Source organism: Ambystoma mexicanum, chromosome 7p, assembly GCF_040938575.1.
Source record: "Ambystoma mexicanum isolate Mex_15411 chromosome 7p, UKY_AmexF1_1, whole genome shotgun sequence".
NCBI classification, from domain to species: Eukaryota; Metazoa; Chordata; class Amphibia; order Caudata; family Ambystomatidae; genus Ambystoma; species Ambystoma mexicanum.
Window position 1 is genome coordinate 962,383,866 of NC_090939.1, and position 25,117 is coordinate 962,408,982.

The following is a 25,117-nucleotide window of genomic DNA, read 5'->3' on the forward strand; positions in this document are numbered from 1 at the left end:
GCTCGCTGGTGAGCAAGGATTTTAGAGTACAGGGTGTCGAGTTTATTCAGCATAGCTGACTGAATGTTATTGCACCACGCTTCGTCCTTCAGAGGTGAAGGAGACGGAGGGACAGGGTTCGCTAACTCTCTGAAAATTGAGAATATTTCTTTGGTTCCTGACTTGGCGTTGGATATTCTGGTATTGAAGGATGTGGCTTTAGCATTGATGATGGCCATTTTTTATTCTTTTGCTAGAGCCTTGAAGGCTTCTAGGGTGCTCTTCTTAGGGTTGCTTTTCCAGTTGGATAGTGGAACCCTTTTTTGGAGCGTAACTTAAGGATCTCTTCGGTGAACCGGGCGTTGGCATGCTTGACTTTTTTCAAACTTATAGCTTGTTGCTACCTTAAGCCTTCTCAATGGGCACAGCCCTTCATCTTTCTTACTATCGCCGTCTACGTCAGGTGTGGTGGGTGGAGCAGAAGGCTCTTCACCCCCCCTCTTTGCATACAATAAGTATCCAATCCATAGGAGGCGGCTCTTCTCTCTCCTCCTCGTTCATTTTTCCCAGAGCTAGTCGCTTATTTAACTCGTCCCGTATATGCAGCATGCATCCATGTCGTCATGTCAGCAAAAAAATATTTCGATCCCTCTTATGATCACAGCATGAGCATTCTGTCTGTGGTCTCTTTACCCCTTCTGCACTACACTATTTAAACTCGAGTGTATGGTTGCAGCAATGTATAAACAGCGCAATGCTCCTCATCGTTGACTCGTCATTCTTGACAGTCAATACTCACTTGTACACGTTGCAATTTCATTAAAAAAATGCATTTTTCAAAAATGACATAGTATGAACTTGCACCAATCGTTGCATGCTCCAATCCTTTCTACGTTACATTTTCTCTTTTTACTCTATATTGCCACTAAGCATCATCAATACAATATCATAAATAAACAGTTTTAATTCACTTTCTCGTGTTCTCATTCCTTTATCTATCAATGTCTCCATTAGTTTTTCACCATTTACATACTCACATAAAACGAACAAACAGACATACTTGACCGGTCACACATATTTTTCAAGACTCATCCTCTTTATACCCCTAAAAAAGGTGGTCAGTGATAATGTCGAATCCTATAATGTCGACAGTCAAAATGTCGAAAAAAAAATGTCGAAAAAAATAATGTAGAAAAGCAATAATGTCGATTTTTTCCGACATTTTTTCGAATTTTTAGAAAAAAATAAATACTTAAAATGTGTTGAATATGAGGGGTGAGAGGTTGGTGGGGGAGTGGCAGGGGGGTGTTTGGTGAGGCGGTTGGGGGGAGGGGGAGGAACCCCCCTAGTAAATATTTTCCTTGTTTATTTATTTATTGAATAAATAAATAAATAAATATATAATTAAAATGTGTTGAGTATGAGGGGCGAGAGGGTGGTGGGGGGGATGGGGGGGTGGCAGGGGGGTGTTGGGTGAGGGGGGTTGGGGGGAACCACCCCCCTAGTAAATGATACTCTTCTATATAATTAAAATGTGTTGAGTATGAGGGGTGAGAGGGTGGTGGGGGGTAGGGGGTGGCAGGGGGGTGTTGGGTGAGGGGGTTTGGGGGGACTCTTCTTGTTTATGTATTTATTGATAGTGCTAAATGACATTTTTTTTTCTAAAAATGGACTCTTTTCATTATATGTATAGGATTTCGACATTATTGTTTTCGACATTTTTTTTTGGACATTTTTGTAAGTCGACATTTTTTTTCTCGACATTATCACTATGAACCCCTAAAAAATACTCCGGTTGAGTGTGATCTTCCCTCTTTAAACTGTTCTTTAAAACATGTTTGTTTTCTACGTCACCCGTAATAGGGCTCTACGGACCAGATCCTTCTGCCATTCTTTAAAACTCAGGAGAACTGGGCATATCCCACTGTGACGATCCTAGTCTCACAGGGTCTGTTGCTTTACGTTCATTTGTATCAAGTCAGCTGTCTTAAATAACTCGATGCTCTCATCGTCTCGAGTCAGTTATCCCCATTAAAACTCGACGTTCATCGTCTCAAGTTGACCATCCCTTTCCAACCCACTCTTACTCATTTTTCCCCTTATCACACTCCTTTACCACTGCCCATTCATACTTTTTTGCCATCTTGCTCAGTTTGTACTCACCATTTGTACGTTTGGCTTCCGGCACTCGGGATCGCAATGCCTCCTTCTGCGGCCTCTCCAACCTTCTGTCCAGTCAGCTTCCTGTAGATGCTGGGAGGGGATTCCGTGCAAACCGGGGGACCCGTCACACCCACACTTGTACAAGCCATCACTTATTCTAAACCGCTATCCACAGGGAGCTTCACATCCTGTCAGCCGAATGGCAGAGGTCGTTCGATATTGCTAGGGTCCCCAAAGCTTACTTATCTCGATGGAAATCTAACGATTCTCTTTCTGCTACCACGTGAACTGGGAAACTTCCAGCCCTTTAAGATGGGTCAGCAATACATTTGAGAGGAATAGGGATGCAAAGGTTACTCAAACATCAATAAATGAAACAACTCAGAAAGTTGGCAAAAAGATAACTTTTAATATCAATTATCTAAAACAGGGAGTACAATGAACGTCATTGGACTTATCATAGCAAGGTCTCAACAAACTTGATAAAAAAGCACACTTTTATACTAAAATCTCAACATAGGTGACGTACAACCTGCATATTACTAACATGATCCTACGTGGCAAACTACAAAAACCTACTGAAGAGAGTGATAGGGTCTAAGGGAACATCTAAGTATATAATCCATACTCGTCTAATGGGCGCGAGAAAGGTGATAGGTTTCTTAACATCAGGTGGGGCAACTAAGCCCTTCCCTCAAAACAGATCACTATGAACGTCACTAAATACACAACATCCTATTGGCTATGAAATTATAGGACCCCTAATCATGCGATCCTCTATCTTTGGTTGGCTTCTAACCTCCGTCAGCATCCTTCAGCCCACGCTAGCCGCACGCAGGCCAAGCGTCCAGGTGCTGGTGAGTTAGTCTTAAACATCTGCTTCTCACCAATTAGAACATCATCCATCATCACCTCAGTGGTCAGTTGTCAATTAGAGCCTTTAAACTCATTCTTGGGAGTGTTCTTTTGCTCTGGAAGATACAGGGGAGTAGAGGTGTGCTCTGCCCTCATGCGTAGGTTTGACCATCATGCTTGTCCTATTCCTTCTCCCCACGTGACTGAAGACCACATAATTGACCTTTCAGTGTATTAAAATGCTATTTTCTAATAGACCTCTGACGTCTTCTTTGTTCTCTCCAAGCTTCCGAACAGGAGGTCCATTCCTTCACAAGGCTGTAACTAATTTCTGTTCCTCTCAGTGGGATATGACCGTGGCTTCTTGGCTCATTCAACCTTGCCTTTCTGAGATTCGCTTGTAATCCATTTGTTTTCTAACTGCGCCATGCTGAAAAAAGTGGCCTTTCTCCTTTAGCTCGGCTATGCTTATAGTTCGTAGTGGAGCCATCCATTCTTTACTCATTCCTATGTATCCATACATTGGCGGTTGCCGCAATCCACTATAAGGCTAGCCTCATGAAAACTTCATCTGCTTGCTTTACTTTGCCTTTGTACATGTGTGAACTGGCTTAATATCTTCATCGTTTCTGCAGCATAAGCCTCTTCATCTTCATCCTGAGCCCAAGATGTTGCTTATCTTTGATACTTTCTTGATGCCTTATAGAGAATCTGCATTCTCTCGTCTCTATATTTCTTCTATGTACGTCAACTCAACTCTGTATGATGTTACCAATATGCTTTGTCATTCAGGCATCCCACTTCTTCTGGGATTTCGTTTAAACAGCCATCATACTGTCTTGAATGCAGGTATGGTTTTCTCAACGGGAACCTTGCTTTCAGGATTTCTTTTAACATCTGTTGTTTCAATTGTTCTGCATTTGTCACATACTCTGGTTTCCAACATATAGGCATTCTAGGTAAAGTGGTTGAGGTCGGGGTACTTAGCTCCTTCTCTACACATTTCTTCAATCTGTGGCCTCAATTCTAGGAAATGTTCAGAGCTTTGAGGGATCCAGCCGATCCAATCCTGTTCAAAATCAACATACAACCTTACCACCCGCTTCCTCTCTGCCAGTCAGAAGACATAATGACTCGTAGTCTGCAAAGCAAAATGAACATCTACAGAAAACAAAGCTACCAAATCTGTGCAATGGTTGTTCTCATGAAACAAAAGCAAACCTTGATGTGTAAAACATGCTGCCTGGAGGGGGTGCTGTTGCGCAACAAGATGGCCGCTTAAGTGAAGAGCTCCTCTCCGGCATTAATCCTGTTCGATTTATATCCTGCTTCCAGATCGTGTTGTGCTTCCAAAACTACCCGCGCTGGCTCCCAAGTGTATCCTGGGCTTGCAGGCGAAATCCTGAGCGAAATCGGACATCCTGGGCTCGTAAACCCTTGTGGATCCTAGGGCCGCGGGCCCGACTCGTTCCGCGGCTCCACACGAATCTACGAGGGAGCCGCTGCCTCCTACTCTGCAGGGCCTCATAGTGGGCGGAGCGAGCTGCAACCACAGAACGCAGCGACACACACTCTTTGCACATTCTGCGCCCTGCCCTACATCGAACGCCCTGCCACGCTCTCTGAACAGACTAGGGTGCCCGTGACAAAGCCCCTTTTAAACCCCTCGCAGTCGCGGCTTGTGGCGTGCCTGTATCCCTCTGAGCTTCGCTGCATGCATCTTGGTCGGAGGAGACGCGCTGCTGCATGGAGCGGGTGGAGACCGGCGCCAGCGCTTGGATCCGGGGCGGCTGGGGTGCGCCGCCTCCGTACCCCTCTTAGACGTGCCTGCGGCTGGCGCGATCACCTGCACGGCTGGAGGCGGTTTGCCGGCTGAATTCCCTAGGCGGCCCGAGGCATACCCCTGGTGACAGACCGGCGGCCTGGAGCAGACGGCCCCGATTCCATTCCTGGATGTCGGAGAGGAAGGTACAAGGGTGTGGGCTAGCACTACGTTCGAGAGCGAGTCTCAGCACAGGAACCCATATAGTGGTCTTGGCGCTCCCCCACAGCACGCCACACTCGCACTCAGCCTAGAATATTGGGGGGGATGATCCTCTCACGCATCCTTAATCTCCTTCTGAGATCCAGAGCCCAGGACTCCACAAAAGCTACACCTGGTCACCAGTAACCTACCCTATAGCCGCGTGCACAGGATCACATTCCTATCCAGGAAAATCCTATACCTAGCACCCATACTAACGTGGGAGAATACAATACACTCAGTGCAGGCCTACTGGGTCCACAGCGGGCGTGACCTGGTGCAGTTCCTGATGGGCAGGGCTGGTGTCCACTGGGTCGCCCTGTGCTCTCCGCTAATCATCTCGGAGCCTGCCATCAACCAACCGCTCGGGGTAACTCTGTGCATTCCTGCTTTGTGAAACATGTACTAGTATAGGCCATAGAACACTTGAGTTTGGCGCAATTGACCCCGCAGACGCACCAGGACCCCTGCGGGCCTCACGACCCTCCCAAACAGCCCTCCATCACAAAGCATCACACGGCTTTTTCGGATCAGCCGGCTCAGGCTGCCTTTCCACCTTCACAATGCCTGGGAAAAACGTGGGCAAAAGCAGGAAGACAGGACCCATGGACTCCTTTACGAGCTCACAATCACCTCCCGAGAGTCCAGATCTACAACTTTCTGCCTCATCCTTAACTAATGAAGACACGAAATTCGACCATCTGTTGACCACAGTTCAAAATGGGTTCCTAGCCATCAGTGTCAAGCTCGACGACATTGTTTCCATGATAGGCTCCCTCAAAACTCGCCTGGACAAGGAAAGTGAAAGAATCACAGAGGCTGAGAGCAGAATCAGTACGAATGAGGACTCCACTCGGCAGAACACACAGCACATAGCGCTCCTCAGAGGGGAAATGAATAAACTCTGTGACAAGTGCAACGATTTGGAATCCCCGTCCAGATGGAACAACATCCGCATAATCAGCCTCTCGGAGACCTTCTCTAAAGGCCCAATGGAGTCCCGAATCAAAGACCTTTTAAAATCCTTCCTTGGGGAAGAGGCACTCTCACCTCAGTTCATTGTTGAGCAGGCGCACCGCTCCCTCGCTCCGCCGCCCAGGCCAGGGCCCCCCCCGCACGGTGATAGCCAAACTGCTGAACTACAGAGATAGGGACGCTGTTCTCAGGCTGGCAAGAGAGAAAGGACCCCTGAGGTTTGGCAATGACAACATCCATATATACCCAGACTTTTCTGCGGGTGTCCAATCTCAAACACGATCCTACGAAACCATCTAGCGCCAGCTGCGACTGAGACAGGTCCCCTATGCCCTTCTCTTGCCGGCAAAGCTCCGTATACAGCATGGTGGAAGGGCACACTTCTTCGAATCCCCCGAAATGGCATTGGCCTACATGGAAGCCTCGATACCCCTTCCGCCCGGAGGACGGGAGCTCGACCAAATCGATCTGCAGCAACCGGTATAGCCTATCTCACTGCTCACTGGGCCCAGCCGGGGGCACGCTAGGCCTCTCTTGGCCATTGAAAATGTTGGAAGCAGGGTGAAGCAGGGTGAACACCTCTGCCGTCCATCCTTGAATATTGCCGGATGAGATGCGCTCGAACGCAAAGCGGAGTTGCTGCACTCGTTCCCTTCTTTGGGTACGTCCACAAGTTAGTTAAAAGGGTTCATCATCAAGTTGGGCACGATGGTGTGGGAGGGGGTGGGTACTGGCATCAGGGACTGTTCTACTGTTCGAGGAAAATGTTAACGTCTCAGGAAGCCCCCGTTGGGCGCCAGGCACGATGTTTAGTTGGTTTAGTCACCGATAAAATTGCACTCACTGTTCCACTCGCTGTCCTCTTGTATGTGAATACCCCCCATCCAAGCTTTATCATGACGCATGGAAATGGCGCAGAAAACTAGTATACCCAGGGGGCTTAAACTAAAACTGCTCACCTGGAACATCCGTGGGTTGAACAATAGGGCGAAAGCCAGCAAGGTGGGGGCATACATTAGCAGGCATCACCCGCACATCGCTATGCTCCAAGAGACTCATGCATTAAAATCCACCAACGAGAGTATCCTGCGGCAATGGGGAAACAATAGGTATTATACGGAATATTCCCCCCAAAACAGAGGGGTCATCACGTTAATACACCCCTCCTTGGGGTTCTCCACCGAGAAAAGCAAAATCGACCCACAGGGTGATCTGGGGCACCGTGGCAGGCAGAAAACTCATATTGGTTAATACATATGGCCCAAATTTAGACGATCCAGAGTTTTACACAAATATCCTTGCAGAGATTGGCCCGACCACGGATGCCTGGGTACTGTGGGGGGGAGACCTCAACACTATCCAACACTAGGTAGTTAGCTTCTTGTAAAATAGTTTTTAAAAGTATCAGATACTTCCTGCTCACTGTCTCTCTAGATTTTTAAATATATAGAGTCATCATCTAATAAACAAGCACATTCTGACGTGTCTATATTGGTATTTATTATTACCAATGCCCCGCCTTAGTCTGCGTCTTTGATTGTAATCTGACTTTTTTTAGATAAAGCCTGCATTTGTCTTAATTAATTGTAAAACATATCATATTGAGGTGGTAATTCATTTTTTTTAACTCTGCCAGCGTGCGTTTAAAAAGAAATCCAGTTTGTGATTCTGGGACAAAAGGTTATAAGTACTATTGTCCTTAAATTCTCTATATTGAGGCTCTTCTGAGATATTAAAAAAAGGGATGTTACTGTGTTGCAAAAAAAATGTAAACACATTTTACCTGCGAGTCTATGTAGGTCTAAGCTTTCTCTGAAAAAAAGAAGTATCAGTCTTGGTACGAAAGAAAATCTTTTTACAACATCTTTTTTTATTCTGTTAAAGACATATCAGATTAATTGATAACTACGGTATCTTCAAGCCCTGTGTTGTTTCTCTTAGAGGATTTCAAATTTTGAGTGATACAGATAGGGTATATTTGTCTAAAAAGCATTCTTGTACGTTGTTAGATCCCGATGGTATGCCATTGCCCTGAGGTATTGTTCTAATTTTAGGGCTTAGGTCCACCACTCATTGCTGTGCATCGTCTACAGGTATTTTTTTACCTGTTCATCTATGTGTCCACTTGAAATGTCCAAAGCTGTAGAACCGGCTATAGAAGTACTGGGACCACAGGGTGTTTCTTTCTGATGGACCACTTGCCAAAAATAGACAATGTCAAATGTATAATTCAGCAAATTTTACTGAGCTTTTTTTCTTCTAATTCCTTTTAGTAACCATCTAATTTCTGGATGATGAATTGCAAAGTTGGTGCAAGCTGCTCCTTCTATAAACTCAGAGATAATGTATTTTTTTAATATTTGTGTTTCACTATCAACTCAGTGTAAACTATTTTCTAATTATTTTATATTTAGCAATATGATGAAGTCAAGGGAACAAGCTGACAATTTGATAGCATGCACATTTAATGAATATCTTTACATAAAGTTGGCTGCAAACTGGCTCTAAGTTTCACAAGTATGCTTGAGAAGTATCACACTATCCTAATGTTGAAGCATGACTTTTCTCATTATTCTGCCTGCAAATGAATTAGTCTAATTTTGTATACTCTTTTCTGGTTGCTCTTTGAAACTGAGTTCTTGTTGTCCTTATTTAATCAACCATAACCTCTGCATGACCACCATGTACCAGGATGCCCCAGGATCAGTTTTTACAGGGGGTGCTCTGCCTGCGACAGGCCCACAATGTTGCAGACCATTTGGTGATACTTCTCAGGTGATGAATGAGGGTCATAATGGGCAATTGACAGATCACACAAAGGTTTTCAATTTTGGGGGATGTGGAGCATGCGCTGCTCAGTCACGTGACTCAGCCAAGGGCCCAGTTTACCACAGCCTTCAGTAGTGCAGCTAGGATAGATAGGAACACATTGGGTAGGCTCTCTGTTCCATCTATGGGGATATTTATGTGGCTGCCATATTTAGGAAGGTGCCAGGAACCCCGCGATCAAGAATGTCTTTGTAGAGGAGCCCACACAGTTTCAGGGCTTCAGGAGCAACACTTCAGGTGATGAATGGGGGTTGGGATTGAGTTTGCTGCTGTTCTTATCTGCACCTCCTATGATCACAGCACTCAGTGTTCATGGCCTCCGATTTCTTAGATCACAAAGCTCCACCGCTCTAATTCTGGGTTCCCACACAAGATGAGCAAGGACAATGACTTAGATCTGAGCTAGGATCGCCTATGTCTTGTTCAAGCTCCACGTATCCTGGTGAGTAAGGCGGCAAACTGTGCTGAACACTCAGTTTACCCACTTCTGCATTATCCTCTCTCTTCAGCGAGGAAAGGTTCATCAAAAGAATCAATGCAGGATCCTGGGCACCACAGAATAAACACACAAACATATACACACACACACACAAAATAAGTGTCAACATCTTAATACAGTATGTAACAGGGCTGTATTGGCGGCTGGCCTATGGCAAAATAGTGAAAGAAATGAAAGGTGATAGGAGGATTAGCACATCTTCAGTGAAAGGGTGTAAGCTAAAGGACGAGAGGTCTAGAGGGAAATTAATAGTATATTTTCAAATACTCCTGGGAGTCCAACCAGGGCAATGTTCAGCATGTCAATCTGTTTTTTTTAAGTGTTCCAGAGCATTTCTTTCACAATGAAATTATCTTGAAATTATCTTGGTTCTTACTTGGGGAAAGGGGATGACAAAACAATTTTGGGTGATGACAAACAGAGACAGCTTTATTCTTTCACTTGCAAACCAAGGAAACGGCAGCCTCCATCTATCATGAACAGACCGTTCTAACCTAACGCGCTCACCAGACCCCTCACTTTTATAGGTTACTAGTGACCTGACCGATTTGAAACCTACAAACATTCTGGAACCCATCACTATGCCTTCCGGCAGATGTATGCCACCTCCCGTCAATACAATAAATCTTTTCATTCATAATCAGTCCTTTTTTAGTGTCTGCTTCTGGTTACCAATTATATGACAACTTCTGGTCAAGCCATTCCCACAAGGTGTGTCAGCATCTCTCTTTCCATAGTGAATTCCGCTCTTTTATGAGCAGTCCATTGTTCAGATGGACCTAACAAGTTCAAACAATCATGTGTGCAATCATGTGGGACAAAATATTCTTGACACATTTCCAGCCCTGTAATCTGTGCATGCTCAAAGTCCACTGAAAAGAAGTGAGAGCAAAGCCAAACCCTTGATCAATATATAGACACCTCACAGAGTCAGTTGAAAGAGAAAATGACAAAAAGACTTGACTAGCATGATGTAGATAACGGTGTGTTCTAATTACATTTTTATTTGAGCATTTCATTTATTGATGCTAAAATCTATGAAGATCTATGCAGTCTTTGTCGATTTGAAGACTGCTTTTGATAGCATGCCAAGGGCAGGTCTGTGGGCTGTGCTGTCAAATTTAGGTTTGCCGACGGTCATTTTGACCGCAATCCAGTCCTTGTATGATAATAATGGAGCAGTTATTAGGTGCTCATCGAAGCGTCAACTTTCTGTTAGAGTACAAATTGAGGCTGGAGTTAGGCTGGGCTGTGTTCTCGCCCCTATTTTGTTTTGCCTCTATTAACAGAGTGATTGACCTGCTGTTGGCTGAACAGACAGATGCTCCATCATTGGCATTGAAGAAAATGTCCATCCTTTTATTCGGCAATGATGCAGTGTTGCTTTCTCTGACCCTGTCCGGGTTATGGAAATAACTGGTAATCTTTGAGGGATTCTGTTTGAGAAATGGCCTTGATATTAACCAGCAGAAAACTCAGTCCATGGTGTTTGGCGAACCACGGGTTAAGAAGCTTCTAAATTTGAAAGTGGCCTTGAGTGGTGGCCCTATTAAGCAGGTTGCGAGTTTTGATACCTTGGGGTGCGTCTGATTGCAAATTGCACATGGTCTGAACAGGTGAAGCAGGCAGGCCTAAAGCTGACCAGGAACTGCGCAGCTAAATCTAGATTTATACAGACCAATAGGGTGGTTCCAGTCAGTGTAACTCTGCAATTGTATAAGAGCCAGGCAAGGCAGGCAGCTCCCTATGGAGCCGAATTGTGGGGCACCTGCAACCTGCCGGGTCTCCAGGTTGTGGAGCAGAAATTCTTTAAATCGGTTCTTGGGCTCCCTGTGAATGCGCCAAATGTTCCGGTATTGTGGGATCTGGGTGTGCAGAGCATCGGCTTCATTTCACAGATGAGGCCGGTGTTCCTTTGGGCTAGGTTGTCATCGAATAGCAAACTGGTCAACTACAGAAGAGCGGTCAGTGTTATATTAGCCTCCCTGAGTGGTCCATGTTTGCCCTGGTTCCGGGTCTTATGTAGGGAGCTGACCATGGTGGCGATGGAAGGTTACTGGCAGCAACCTGATTCTAGCCCAGGGAACTTCAAAGGATTATTCAAGAAGGCCCTTAGGGACAGATGGGAGAGAGATTCAAGAGTGAAACCCGTGTCTTCAGCTAGTTTAGCCCCTTACTCATCCAGTAAATTATCCCCTGGTTTTGAATGCTACCTGGATAACATGCCGTCTAAACAAATGAGGGCATTGTACATGAAGACGCGCATTGGCATTTTACTACTGGCCGCTGAAAAGCATAATTGGAACATGTCTCATCCGTCCACTTGTCCATTTTGCCCCAGCACAGTCGAAAATATTGAGCACTTAGGGCCTCATTACACGGAATGCGGTAAGGGTTTACCGATACCGGTAAGGGCACCAGTACCGGTAAACCCTTACCGCCTTACAACGAGGTCCCTTTGTGGGACCCGACCTCAACGGCTGGTTTTACTAGCCGTTAAGGAACGGGCCCGCAAAGGGACCTTGGTGTAAATTACGGTACCGCAATTTGCGGTACCGTAATTAGCTCCTTCCCCATTCCCATTGAGCCCTATGGGGGCAAAAATGGGAATGGGGAAGTGCCTTGGTGAATGGGGAACTACCACCCCCGCTCACCGTGGAGTAGTGCGGTAATTCCGCCATTCACCAAGGCGGACACAGTAAAATACTGGCGGCAACCATGGCGCTAATAGTGCCATGGTTACCGCATACCGTGTAATGAGGCCCTTAGTTTTGTTCTGTCCAGCATAGAAGCACGCTAGGAAGAAATATTTGTTACCTCTAGTTATGCGCCTTAATATCAACAAGGTCGCATTGGTGGTGCACTTCTGTTTAGCTTGCGATCCGGACGTGCTGTATGGTATGGGGCACTTTTTGTTGTTGGCATGGAGGAAGCGGCTCAAGTATTTAACTGTAGCATGGTCTGATCTATGAGTACCCTGTGTGCAATGGGCCATTGTATCCTTTTACACGTATTATAGTTTTTATCTACTGTGTATTTCTGATTTTACAGAAAATGTATATTTTATCTGTGAGTTTTGTTTTTATGTAACTTTTATGACCTACTATTGGTTGAAATAAAGTATTTGATTGATTGATAGATTTATTATTGATCATTTGATTCTTCTCTTTACGGATTGTTTTTCTCTTATACCCCATGGCTTTGGTCTTTGTCTTGAGTTTTGTTCTTGTTCTGTGGTTTGGTTCTGGGCCAAATGGCCAGGTCATGGCTTCTCTACAGCTACTGGGGCATGCCCTATCTGCTTCACCTCTCCTCCTAAGGATTTGTCCTCTACTAGGACAAGCCCTTTATCGGACCTTCGCCCCCCCCTAGGGTTTTGTCTCCCGATAAAGCAAATAATTTTTCTCCTTCCCCACCAAATACTTACAGGGAGGAGCTACTGACCCCTACCTTGGTTCTGAGCGTTAGCAAGACATCTTTATCTTGGCTTACTACTGATCTAATTTCCTTGTGTGCTACTTTGACATGCTGAAAGTAGTTGGGAAAAGTCTCAGTCCCCCATTGACGTGCTTCATTTTTCTACTCTTCATTCTTCTTATGATTCTGCTAAGAAACAGTACTATTCTGATCTTATTCTTTCTCTCCCCATCCTTGCTGTCTTTTCCACCTGCAGAACCACATTCTCTCTTCCTCTCCTTCCGATTTGTGGTATCGCCCGTCAATCTCCCCTTTGGATTTTCCTCTCTACTTTAACGAAAAAGTGGATACTCTTTGGTCATCAATCTCTTCTACTGTCAATCCCACCACCTACTCATCTTCTACCTCATCTACTCTGTCCTCATTCGCCCCTCTCTCTGAGTCTTATAAAGCACAATTTCTCTCTCGGGTACACCCTACGACATCCCCACTGAATTCTGTTCCCTCCTTTCTTGTTCTCAAGATCTTATTCTCAATGCATCTCTTTCAACCTCAGTTTTCCCTTCAGAGTTCAAACATGCTGTTATTCTTTCTATCTTAATAAAGCCTACCCTTGATGGTCTTTGCTGCCTAACTACCATCCCATCTCTCTTTTGCCTTATCTTTCTAAGATCCTTAAACGTGTCCTCTACACTCAGGTCTCCGCTTATCTTGATCATCATTCTCTTCTTTCCCCACTTCAAAGAGGCTTCCGTCCTTTTCATTCTACCGTCCTCTTCATTCTACTGAAACTGCACTTCATTCTGTTATGGATTGTATCCTTTCTTCTTGTCATTCCAAATACTCTTCTAGTCTTATTCTTCATGATCTATCTGCCGTCTTTCATGCAGTCAATCATTCTTCACTATTAGCTACTCTCTACTTTCTAATTCAGTCTTCCAATAGTTTTTATCTGTCAGTCAGTCATAACACTTTATTTGAATTGCGCCTTAACAATTCATTAAAGTACATAAAGCGTTAAAAACATACTATAATAAAAGCAAGCGAAGACAAAAATTAAAAATAGAAAAATACATTAGCCATTGGGTTGAATCACAGCAATAAAGATAGAGGCCACATCGTATCATAGATTTCAGCTTCTTGGATCTGAGCCAGAGTGCCTTTCTCAATTTACCCACAATTATTTGCTTGAAACAAAAGGATTATAGGCCAGGAGACATGTCCTTATATTGATATACTTCAAAATTGGGGTCAGATAAAAATCACATAAAATAAACATTTTTATCTTGTCTTTCTGATCATCCCAGTGTCCCAGCCTGGCAAATCCTCTAACACATTACCCCTTTCGCATGGTGTCCCACAAGCTTCTGTTCTTGGTCCCCTTCTCTCTTCTCTCTATACTTCGTCTCTTGACTCTATTATTATCTCATTTGGCTTATCCTGTAATTTTTAGGCTGATGAAGCAGAAAATATGTGTCCCATTCTCCACATTCTCTGACTCTCTTCATTCAATAATTTCTTCCTGTCATTTAGCTAACCAGTCATGGATATATTCACATGTTCTCATAATGCATCCAAAACAGAGATTGTGTTCTTTACTGTATTCACTTTTTCTTCTATCTCGTGTACTCCCTCCACTTCCTTTCCACCCTCCACTATTCTTGTTGGTCACTCCACTCCTAATCTTGGAGTTATCTTCAACTCCTCCCTTTCTTTCAAACATCATATTACCTGTGTCTCACTCTAGTCGCTTTCCTCTCTGTAATATTTGTAAAGCTTGACCCTTTCTTTCTTTGTCAGCTACTAAACGTTGAATTACCTCCTTTATCTTATTATACCTTGGTTATTGCTCGGTCCTACTAATTGTTCTCCCTCACTGTAGCCTCACCCCACTAAAATCTATTTTCAATTCTGCTATCTGTACTCTTTCCTGTCTCTCTAACTGTACATCTATTCTCCCCTCACTTACATCCTTTTCTTGTCTTTCCTTTGAGTCAAGCTTTCCTGTTTCTTATGTATTGTTTTTAAATGTCTTTATTGCCTGCCCCGCCCTATCTTTTGTCTCTTATCTCCTTATATGTTTAAGCTCGCTCCCTCCGCTCTGAATCTCTTTGTCTCTTTCTGTCCCAAAACCACCTTGTGCCCCCTATTGCTTTTTGCATTTTCTTCTGGCATCTATGCACTGGGACTCTCTACCTCTGTCTATTCAATCCTTAACTACTCTCCCCTTCTTTCATATTTCTCTTCAATAATATCTCCTGGCTTTGAACTGATTTACATTGTTGTTTTTTACTTTTGTTATGTACTGTTTTTCCTCTTTTAAAGTGCTTTTGTTTGAAGCGATATATAAATTAAGAAAAACAAAGGCCGATTATGTAGGCGGTGTCTTGGTAACTCCCGCTAGAGTCTAGGTTCGATGTGCCAGCTTGCCTGACTCATTTAATTGGTATTCTAGAGTTTCACCCCGGCCAATCTCTGGGCACAGGGCTGCAGGCCCCTTAATCATGCCTGCACCTTTAACCATGCTTCTCATAAGTTGTTTCTATAATTCATGTGCTGCCTGATAGGTAATTAGTCATCAAATACTATACTTCATTGATATTTTGTTTTATTCTAAAGTGTATTCTCTGTTTAGCAAAACCAGTGTGCTTAAATTATTTAATTGAACAGATGGCTGTTTATGACGATAAACAACCACAACAATTATTTGGTGCATAAGTCTCCAATAAACCGCAAAGCATTTGGTTGTATAAGTCACTGGTGTGTCAATCAACATACCGCAGACAATAATTCAATTTGTTGGATAACCACCCCTAAGGCATTATATAATGAAAGCCATACATTTGGTCTATCTCAGCCATGGGTCTTTGTGTCTAGTGCCATGAGCTACCATGCGATCCAGAACTTCCAGTCCGAGAAAACAAATGCCCAGCACACCAAATTGGAATCTGGCAGTCTGAACATGGCGACCCTCAGTGTCGCTGCGTGATGCATGATCATTCGCTGCATATGGTGTTGGTGTCTGACATACTATTTCTGTTTTGCTCGGGTTAGAGTCCATATCAGAAAGGTTCCGCCTGGCATACTTTAATCTGCCACTATTCCCTGCGCGGACCTTCAACTGTGCACTGAATGTAAAGAAACATGCTATGCGGTTGATTTTCGCAAGGTTTTCTCCCAGGGAACCTAGAACTCGGCTCGGAAACCAAGGCAGCAGCCTTTTTCTCTCTATTAATGAAACACATTTTGCCATGAAGATCTGAGGCCTTTTTGACACTCTGGGTGCTAACCACAACCCTGACTCTCCCAAGGAAGCGTATTGCGAACTCAAGGTATTCTAATTATACCAACTGCAAGGGTCACATCAGAGAGCAGGTGATTCCCCCTGACTGCTGGTGTTCCCAGGCTCTATGGATAACATACAGATGGCCTCACATGCAAGAATATAACCATGCCTAGCAAATGAATGTTTCATGTCGACAAACCACAACTACTAACATAAGAACTTCGTAAAATCAGGTATACATTTTTAAACCACTAAAACTAATTTTATACTTAAGAGTTGTCTGTCATAAGCTGAAAGTAAACAGACTAATGTGCCGGTGGGCCTTTAATCACCTTAACCCAAACAGGCCCACCACTTAAGAGGTGAGCACACGATTGTACATAAAGCCAGTTGTTTGCACAATTTTCCTGGTAGCAGATGGTGTTGCAGGACCAAACTAACCCAGGTCTCAACAAACCACATCAGTTCACATCTTTTACACAGTTTTGCAACAATTCCACACTGCCAAATACTTTTTTGCAGTCCACCCCCAAACATGATTGGACAAAACCCTCTTCAAAGAAATCCCATCTTTTCCCAATTCCTACATTTTCATTGCTCAGCTTTATCTAAATAATTATCTTCACTAACGCTTGACTTGCACATGTCTCGCATGGGCATTCCCCGTGTTATGAGGAGGCTGGATGAATGATTTCTCTTTGTTTGTGATGCTATCTCATTTCCCAGGTCACCGTTCCATTGAAACTTTTCAATCTGCAAAAACTCCCACTTCATCACACAATTGAAACTCCTAAATAGCTTTAGGCACCAGCTTACGCCGTGTTTTACCACTTACCAAAATAAATAACAAATCTCCTTCTGTCACGCGCTCAGGCAGCAGGAGACTACATCTACTATCTATGAGACTTATCAGACCATAAAAACTCAGGGCTATTTCTGCAGCTGCTGACTGAGAAGTTTGTGAAAGTATGCATTCACCTGTCCTTTGCCATCTGAAAACCTGATAAAGGGGGGTCATTACAAGTCGGGCAGGATCCCGGCAATAAGTTTGCCGGGATACCGCCCAACACAATTAGCGTTATTGCTATTAGCGCTGGATCACAAGTTGCAGTGACGGAGTAAGTGCCCATTTCATTTTGTCTATGGGACTCCATATTGCATTTTCTGTGCAATTACCATGGCGGTAATTGCGCTGCAGGAATTGTGCCGGAAATGGGGGTGGGGGAGTTGGCACATTCACCTCCAGCTAAGAGCTGGAGGTGAATGCTCTGAGGTTCCCCCAAACTCAGCATTGGCGAAGCAGTAATACGTAGGTAATAGCATTACTCCGCATTTCTACCGCTCCACCTAAACTGCTGTTTAAGCCCAAAGTCAGTTTAAAAAGTCAAAAGTGCCTTTTGCAAAAGAATCCCAACTACCGTGTTTGATTCATTGTGAAAAGGCCACTACATTGAGATTCATGAATTCCCCATGTATTTATATTAGTGTGTATGTATGTTTTTACATTTGGTGGATTTAATACTTTATCTTTCTGCATGCCTGCAAGCTAATATATATCATTTTCTAGACCAACAGGAACACTAAAGTAACATATTCATCCATAATTAACTACACTTTAATACTTATGAAATTGCAACATGGTGCCCAGCTCGCTGCCAGTTATCAATATGGTGCACGTAACAGGAACCCTTCATAATCATGGGGACCCTTCCTGTCCACCCCAACAACTGGATGAAAGAAACCTAACCATCTGCCTGTTATTCTGTATCAGGTTCGATGACACAACTAGAAGTAATTAGGTGTTAAAATGTATCCTCCTATGGTGTACTAGTGATTCTGACTGTATCTGCTTATTTACCAGTGATTCTAACTGTATTAGTCATCATTTAATTTCAACAACTCAATTTGTTTGTTTTCTTTTGCAGCATACATTGAAGATGTTGCTAGATGTGTTGATCAAAGTAAGCGACTCATAATAGTTATGACCCCGAATTATGTTGTGAGAAGAGGTTGGAGCATCTTTGAATTAGAAACCCGACTTCGGAACATGCTGATCACTGGGGAAATCAAAGTTATCCTCATTGAATGCAGTGAACTGCGTGGGATTATGAACTACCAAGAGGTCGAGGCACTAAAAGACACCATCAAGATGCTGACAGTTATAAAATGGCAAGGACCAAAATGCAACAATTTGAATTCCAAATTCTGGAAACGCTTGCAGTATGAAATGCCTTTTAAGAAGATCGAATCCATCATACATGACCAGGTTTTGGATGTCAGTGAGCAGGGGCCTTTTGGGGAACTGCAGACTGTCTCAGCAATCTCAATGGCTGCTGCTGCCTCGACAGCTCTAGCTGCTGCTCATCCAGATCTGCGATCCTCCTTTCATAATACGTATCATTCACAAACGCGACAGAAACACTATTATCGCAGCTATGAATATGATGTTCCTCCTACCGGCACTCTTCCTCTTAACTCAATAGGTAATCAGCATACCTATTGCAACATCCCTATGACACTTATAAATGGTCAGAGGCCGCAAATAAAAACAAACAGGGAGCAGCACCTTGATGAGCCACATACAAACAGTGCAATTTTGCCACTCTTACCGAGAGAAACAAGTATTTCAAGTGTAATTTGGTGACCGAGAAAATTGGGCAATTCTGCCCCTAGGAATAGGAGCTATATCGGCAGTCTGGTGCCTGAAACTACATCTTCGACTGCTGCTGTTAAACATGCATTACAATCTATAAAATATGAGGAAAAACAGGGTCTTGTACATATTCTTTTGCAATTTTTCTAGTATCAGTGTCTTCCTAGTTTACCCATGTGTCTTGCCATTACATTTTTGACTTTGTTTTCTATGTCAGCAAAATTTGAATATTTACATTTTTTATGGAGAGACTGATGTATAGATTGGAGCCTTTTTCTTTGTATCGGTTAGTTTAAGTATGCACTTTGTAACATTTTTCAAATGCTTGGACAAAACATGTTTAAATCAAGGAAGAGCGTCCTTTTTTCCAAGTCAGTCTGATGATCTGAGTGGTGGTCACTCTAGCTATTTGAAGGGAAAAGATGCGCACCCGTTCCTGAAAATCATGTATTGTATTCTTATGCAGACCTTGCTTACCAATTGGAGCCCAGGTTGAATTCCTTTGCCCGTCATTATGATGACAGCATGCTTGGAAAACGTTTAAAATGGTCTGGTTGTCTCGCTTTTAAATAACTTTAATGTTTGCTTGATGAGAAGACGTCCACTGTAAAAGCTGAAATGTTACAGCAACGGATACTTTTTTTAGAAGCGTAAGTTGATTACTTTTTAATTTGTTGCAATTTAATTAGGTTTTTCCTCATTTCACGTAAACCTCCTTTTGAAAAAAATGGCACCGCCCATCTCAAAACAAAAAGCAGAAATATCAATGTGACCTGCTCCATGTAGTAGAAAAGCAATTTGTTTCCATTCCTTTACATTATGTTAAACTAAAATGTGAATTATCCTCTGTCAAATATACAGTGCCTGCTCTAGAGATTTTGCTGTTCAAAGCAGAAATTCCCAAGTGCGCACCCACAAGCCTGTCATAATCACATCATACGGTCAGGGTCGGTGAGAAGCAGAGAGGTTGCACAGTGGACCCATTCTTTCTATCTTTTTGTACTTTGTCTTTAGTTAGTTCTTTGTCTTTCTTTCTCTTTCTTTCTCCTTCCTTCCTTCTTTCCTTCCTTCCTTCCTTCCTCCCTCCATTATGTTTTCAGGCTGACCTGGAGGGTTGGACCGAGGGGAGAGGGGTTTGTTCTGAGGCACAGCACCTTCTATGTTATCCAACTCTTTTTCCTGCACGTCTGCATCTTATATGGCACCTGCCTATTTCTTTAAAAATGTATGCAACGCCAGACGCATTACCAACACTTTTGCCATGTTCCCTTTTTTTTGCTCATCCTTCTTTCTTTACCCTTTATAGCTGCCTCAATTATTTGCCACAAAAGCAACACAGGGGAGAACTTGTGTCCTAAACCTTTAGGCACCCTGCCTGTCTAGATCTTTTAAAAGTCGCGGCCCATTAATTGGGATGACCCTGGTGAACCACGTCCATAATATTCTTAGAATAGCCGAGCACATCTGAAGCAGCTCATGCATCCCTACTTTACAAATATACTTCACAATTCAGCAATATAGCACTTTCCGATATTGTATCTCCCCTCTGCACACCTTCTCATGTTCCACACCTAATTAATCTTTCATACATTTCTTTTCTTCTCTTATACATCATAATCTTCGAGTCAATTCATCCTAAACAGAATAGCTCGGACAAGATTTACAAGCTTTGCTATTACTACACTGGTGAGCTGGCGTAGTATGCTAATAAAATTAATTTGCCTCTCTTTCGCCTACTCTTCGCTTAAATGGTCTTATTTGTGTCTTTCTCCTTTTTGCACCCAAGCGTCTTTAATTTCTCTATCCATTTCTCCCCCTTTCTTTCGCTCGTCCTTTCTTTCTTTCACCTGGTCTTTCTTTCATCCTCCCTCTTCCTTCTTTTTTTAAATGTCTATCTCTTTCTTTCATTCTCATGCTCTACTAACACCTTTCTTTTTCTTTACTCTTTTCTCTTCTTTCTTTCGCCCTTTCTCTCTAAACCTTTCTCTCACTTTCCCCATCCATCCATCCGGCCAACCTACATCCATCCCATTAATCTCTTTTCCATTTCTGTCATTCAATCATGTCCTGACGGTCAGGGTTCATTATTGATTTAATTAATTCTGTTACCAGAATGTCCCCCATTCTAAGCATCCTTAATATTGCCAGGTAACATGTCTTGCAAACAGTAGGTCACTGAGGTTGCTTCCAGTAACTGACATGAAGCAAAACCATGTCCTGCTTTTCCATAATACGGTGCATATAATATCATGTCAGTATGTAACACAGTTATCACCTCTTCACCTACTCCTTGCAATTCACTTATTTTATAATTTCCCAATAGTATGGAATCAAGTTTCACAAACTAAAAAAAAACACACTGGCAGTAATGGAATTCAGTGATATTGAAGATAAAACAACAAAGAAAAGGTGACTTCTAAGGTACACTGGTTATTTTAATTGCAGCCTTTACAGATACAAGCGTGTTGATTTCATCAAGGAGAATATGTTGCAAATTTATTTTCCTGTAAAAATAAATAAATGTATTTTGAAGGTATGATTCTATGTTCAAGTTGTGCCAATTGTTTGTGTTCCACTTCTCCCACTGTTTTCTGTAGATAAACACATGGTGGCTTTCCAAATACAACACGTCTTACGTAGATCATCTGAGCCTTGCAGAACGGTCTTCTCCGAATAGAGTGGTGGCATTTCACACCTGGTGTTATACTACCAGAATGCCTAATACTATATCAGGATAACTGACTATTTTTAACTACCCACACAAATGAAGAATATTCTAGTCCGTACTTTGTGTTTGTTGGTTTCAAAATATGTACTGTAACAATACAACCTGATCCAGTGGACCAGATCGGGTGGTAATGGTCCGATTTCATTGCCACAGCTTTTATTGCTATGTTAGCACCCCGAGTTTTCAATTTGACGTGGTGCTGACATTAATGTATTTTGTTTGAAGGACCAATTGCAACATCCCATTAATTCAAACAAAATACTTACCTAAGATGGGCGTAGTGGAGTTGAAAGACAGGGCTCCATGTGTAGCTCCTCTTCCCTTTTCGTGGCAGCCAGGGACACAGAGCGGCCCTGTTGCTGGCACCGCTGCCAAAGAAAGAAGGTAAGTGGGGTAGAGGGGTGGGAAGGAAAGCGTGCAGAAACCTGTGGGAAGGAGGTTGGGGGGAAGATGACGCATAGGGTGTGAGCAGCCTTCAGGTTGTTCGGAATGCAGGCCTGGATTGTGGGATTCAACCCAGGACCCAAGCAACCAGATTGGCTGACTCCCCCACTGGCATGCTAATAATTGGTAAACAAAGACACTGATGTTGCAATGCCATTTATATTGCAAATGATTCTTAAGAGTGAAATCCTGTGTCTTTTAGGAAACAATTGAATCAGTGTGCAATCATCATTTGTCTCAGAAGAAAATTGAGTTTGACCATGGCAGGGGGATATGTTCAAAGAAGGTTATAAAAATTCGGAACTTTCAGTTAGAAAAGTAATTGTTGTACAGCGATGAATAAGAAAAGGCAAGATCTAAATTACTTCGGGTATGTGTCAATATGTGGCCAGTGTTGGCTATCTGTTGAGTAATTGTAATCTTTGATTTTCAATTTTTAAACAAAAGTTGGCCAAATAAACACACCTACAGAAGCACGAAAATTAGATTTGCATTAAAAGTTCGACTATTGCTTTCAAAAAGTAAAAACATTATTTTTTTCAGATGGAACATATTTTTTCCATAAAATCACAATTTCGGAAAGAATCGCTATGAGCAGTAAAAAAATGTATTTTCTCAAGCTTATCTCTTAGTTGTTAAGACATCTGCGACTCCTTTCCTTAACTTGTGCAGTCAATAACATATTCTTTTTGAAATTTCACACACGTTAATGAATTTAGAAATAATCTGTATGGTGACCGATAGTATAGGAGTTCATACAAGAATCACGATGGGGTCATATAAATTATACTTAAAAATGAAAGGAGTCTAAGCGAAGCCTTTACTTAGTTGATTGGCACTGCAGCCTGGTGCCTTTCACAAGAACTGTACCTAATTTTTATTGCACGACTAATAAAGGTTTACACTGCAAAATCATTACACTGATCCCCCTTAAGCAGAAAATAAAGGAAAGTAGGTTAGCATTGGATTACGATATTATGTAGAAGGAGTAAAATATGCCACCTCATCACATGCTAAAAGGTCCAAAATTAAAGGAAATTCCCTGGTGCTGCCATTCAATTCTGCCCCCATGCGTACATTTTGACCATCCATTTTTTCTCACTAAACGGGGCAGCTGATAACAACATAAAATAGATAATAGTGGCATTGATCACTTGCTACTTGCCCAACTTCGGTAAGGTTCATGTCCTTCTGTGATATACTTTCTACTGTATCCCTCCCGCCTCCGTCCTGTTGCAGCTCTCTTAGGAATGCTGCGCAGAATTCCTCCTTGTCATTGGGTCTAGAATATTCGGGGACAAGAATTCCCCAATGATGACCTCCGGAGTAGGAGCTGACGAAAAGTGCTGTTGCTGGCTCCTTGTATTGCAATAACAATATTGAGCTTACCTTAACTAATCGCCTGCTTGTGAATCCTGAAGTTTATACAACACTTTTGTAACAAGTGTAATCCAGACCCACACCTGGGATCCTGTGGCAGCATTGTCATCTCCCCGCACCATTTCCGCCTAGTTGTTGGGACTGCCAACCCTCTGGTGAAGTGCTACTAGCAATGTGAGCATCCCAGTCCTCACCAAACCTGCAACTGGACAACTGTCCCCCCGCTTGCCAAATCCACTACACTCGGGTATAACTCTTGGAACATCGGAGAGCTACATAAACATCTAGCTGATCTTGACTGGCTTACTATAATAAGAGGTTTTGTCATAGTTTGCTTTCAAGAAACCTGGGCCTATAAATTGTATAGTAGAGGGCTATAGGAGCTTTATGGTACCAGTATCCTGGCGAAAAAGTAAAATGGGGAGACCAAGTGGGTGATAATGCATTTGGATAAGGATCTGCAAACTAAATGCACAAAGTCATCCACTGCCTAATAATTCACCTGATCTTTAAGGGCTCTTAATCTCCCTGGAGGCGTACATTTTGTTCCTATGCAATATCTATAATAGATCCTATGGAGCAAATGACATGGTGTTAGGGAGAATTCTCTGTTTAGGCTGAATTTCCTAACCCCCTTTGCCGGATTTTTGGGGTTTATTTTTTTTCTCCTGCCAAGAGTGAGACTCTTTTACCCTCACTCTTGGGCATGATTTGAGTGTGTTTCTTTGAATCTAGATGTGTTTAATGGGCTATGGGGTCTTTTACCCCATAGGACTTCATGTTTTTTTGTGATGAGTGTTACACAGCACCCTCAGTGCAGTGACACAGGGGTGTCATAATGACCCCCCAGTATAGACTCCATACCCTGGGACTGACTACTGTCTCCCAGGGCATGTAAAGTCACCATTGACTTTACTAGTCTTAAATTCGAACAGAACCAGTACAAACCATCATATTGTGGACGTACTGGCTGGGGCAATTCGATTGCCCCAGGGTCTGTTAGTCGAGGAGGCACGTCTCCGTCCCCCTTGATCGAGTTTTGGCTGGTGGCAGTGGATACTACTTTTTATATTCAACCGGGAATATTTTCCTATGGGATTTCCACTTGTTTTAAGCTACTATCTTTATTTAATTATTTACGGTAGCCTCGAACATACCGCCGGTTTATTTAATTAATATTAATTCTCCGGTTGGTATTTTTTGCCAAAACTTGATTCTAAAATGGCGTTTGTGTTCTCTTCTGTGACTCCAACCCAAGTCGAGCCCTTTGTTCCACTTTTTGGCGGGCTTCTCCACAGAAGCCCTCCAAAGTGGTGCCACTGTGTCTGGGGTACTTAGGAGGGGTGGAGGGGAATTTTGACACCCTGGACTGAGTTGCCTAGGCAACGCAAGTCGCACTCCGTCCTGATTGGCCCAAGTGGTGAGCCGGCCGGCTCACCACTTAGCATGTTTGAGTGACAGCTAGGCTGAGTGAATGGGAGTTTGCTGCATAAAAGCAGGGCTTTGGGGACTGGAACTTCAGAAGTCGCCACAGGACCTAAGAATCCGACGAGGGAGAAGCTGAGCCGACCTGCCACGACACCACCACCGGTGGAGCCCTGCTGGACTGTCTCACCACTTTTCCCAACGACAGAGGAGATCTCCCGCCGGAGAGTCTTCTTCCTTTGACTGGTGGGGATAACCAGTTTCACCGTCTTTTCGCTTTCCCGACGTATCTCGTGGCCGCCTTGCCCGTGCCAAGCACCCCGGCAACCGGGATACCATGTTTTACCACGACCGAGAAACCAAGGTACCACCTTTTAACCGGAAAACTCAGCGGCTGGTTTCTGCCCTGGTAGTGCAACGACCTTCATCTTTCCTCCACGTCGAGATCTTCTCTTCCCCTG

At 43.3% G+C, this 25,117-nt stretch overlaps 1 protein-coding gene across 3 annotated transcripts in view; it reads left to right on the plus strand.

The window, feature by feature from the left end:
* Nucleotides 1–20,415, plus strand: part of IL1RAPL1 (interleukin 1 receptor accessory protein like 1) — a 2,334,001-nt gene extending 2,313,586 nt beyond the window's left edge. For all 3 annotated transcript variants that reach the window (XM_069637303.1, XM_069637304.1, XM_069637302.1), the window contains one exon: nucleotides 17,952–20,415. In XM_069637303.1, the coding sequence (XP_069493404.1) occupies nucleotides 17,952–18,670 (719 nt within the window). In that variant the 3' untranslated portion in view covers nucleotides 18,671–20,415. The remainder of the gene's footprint in view (nucleotides 1–17,951) is intronic.
* Nucleotides 20,416–25,117: the final 4,702 nt, after the last annotated feature.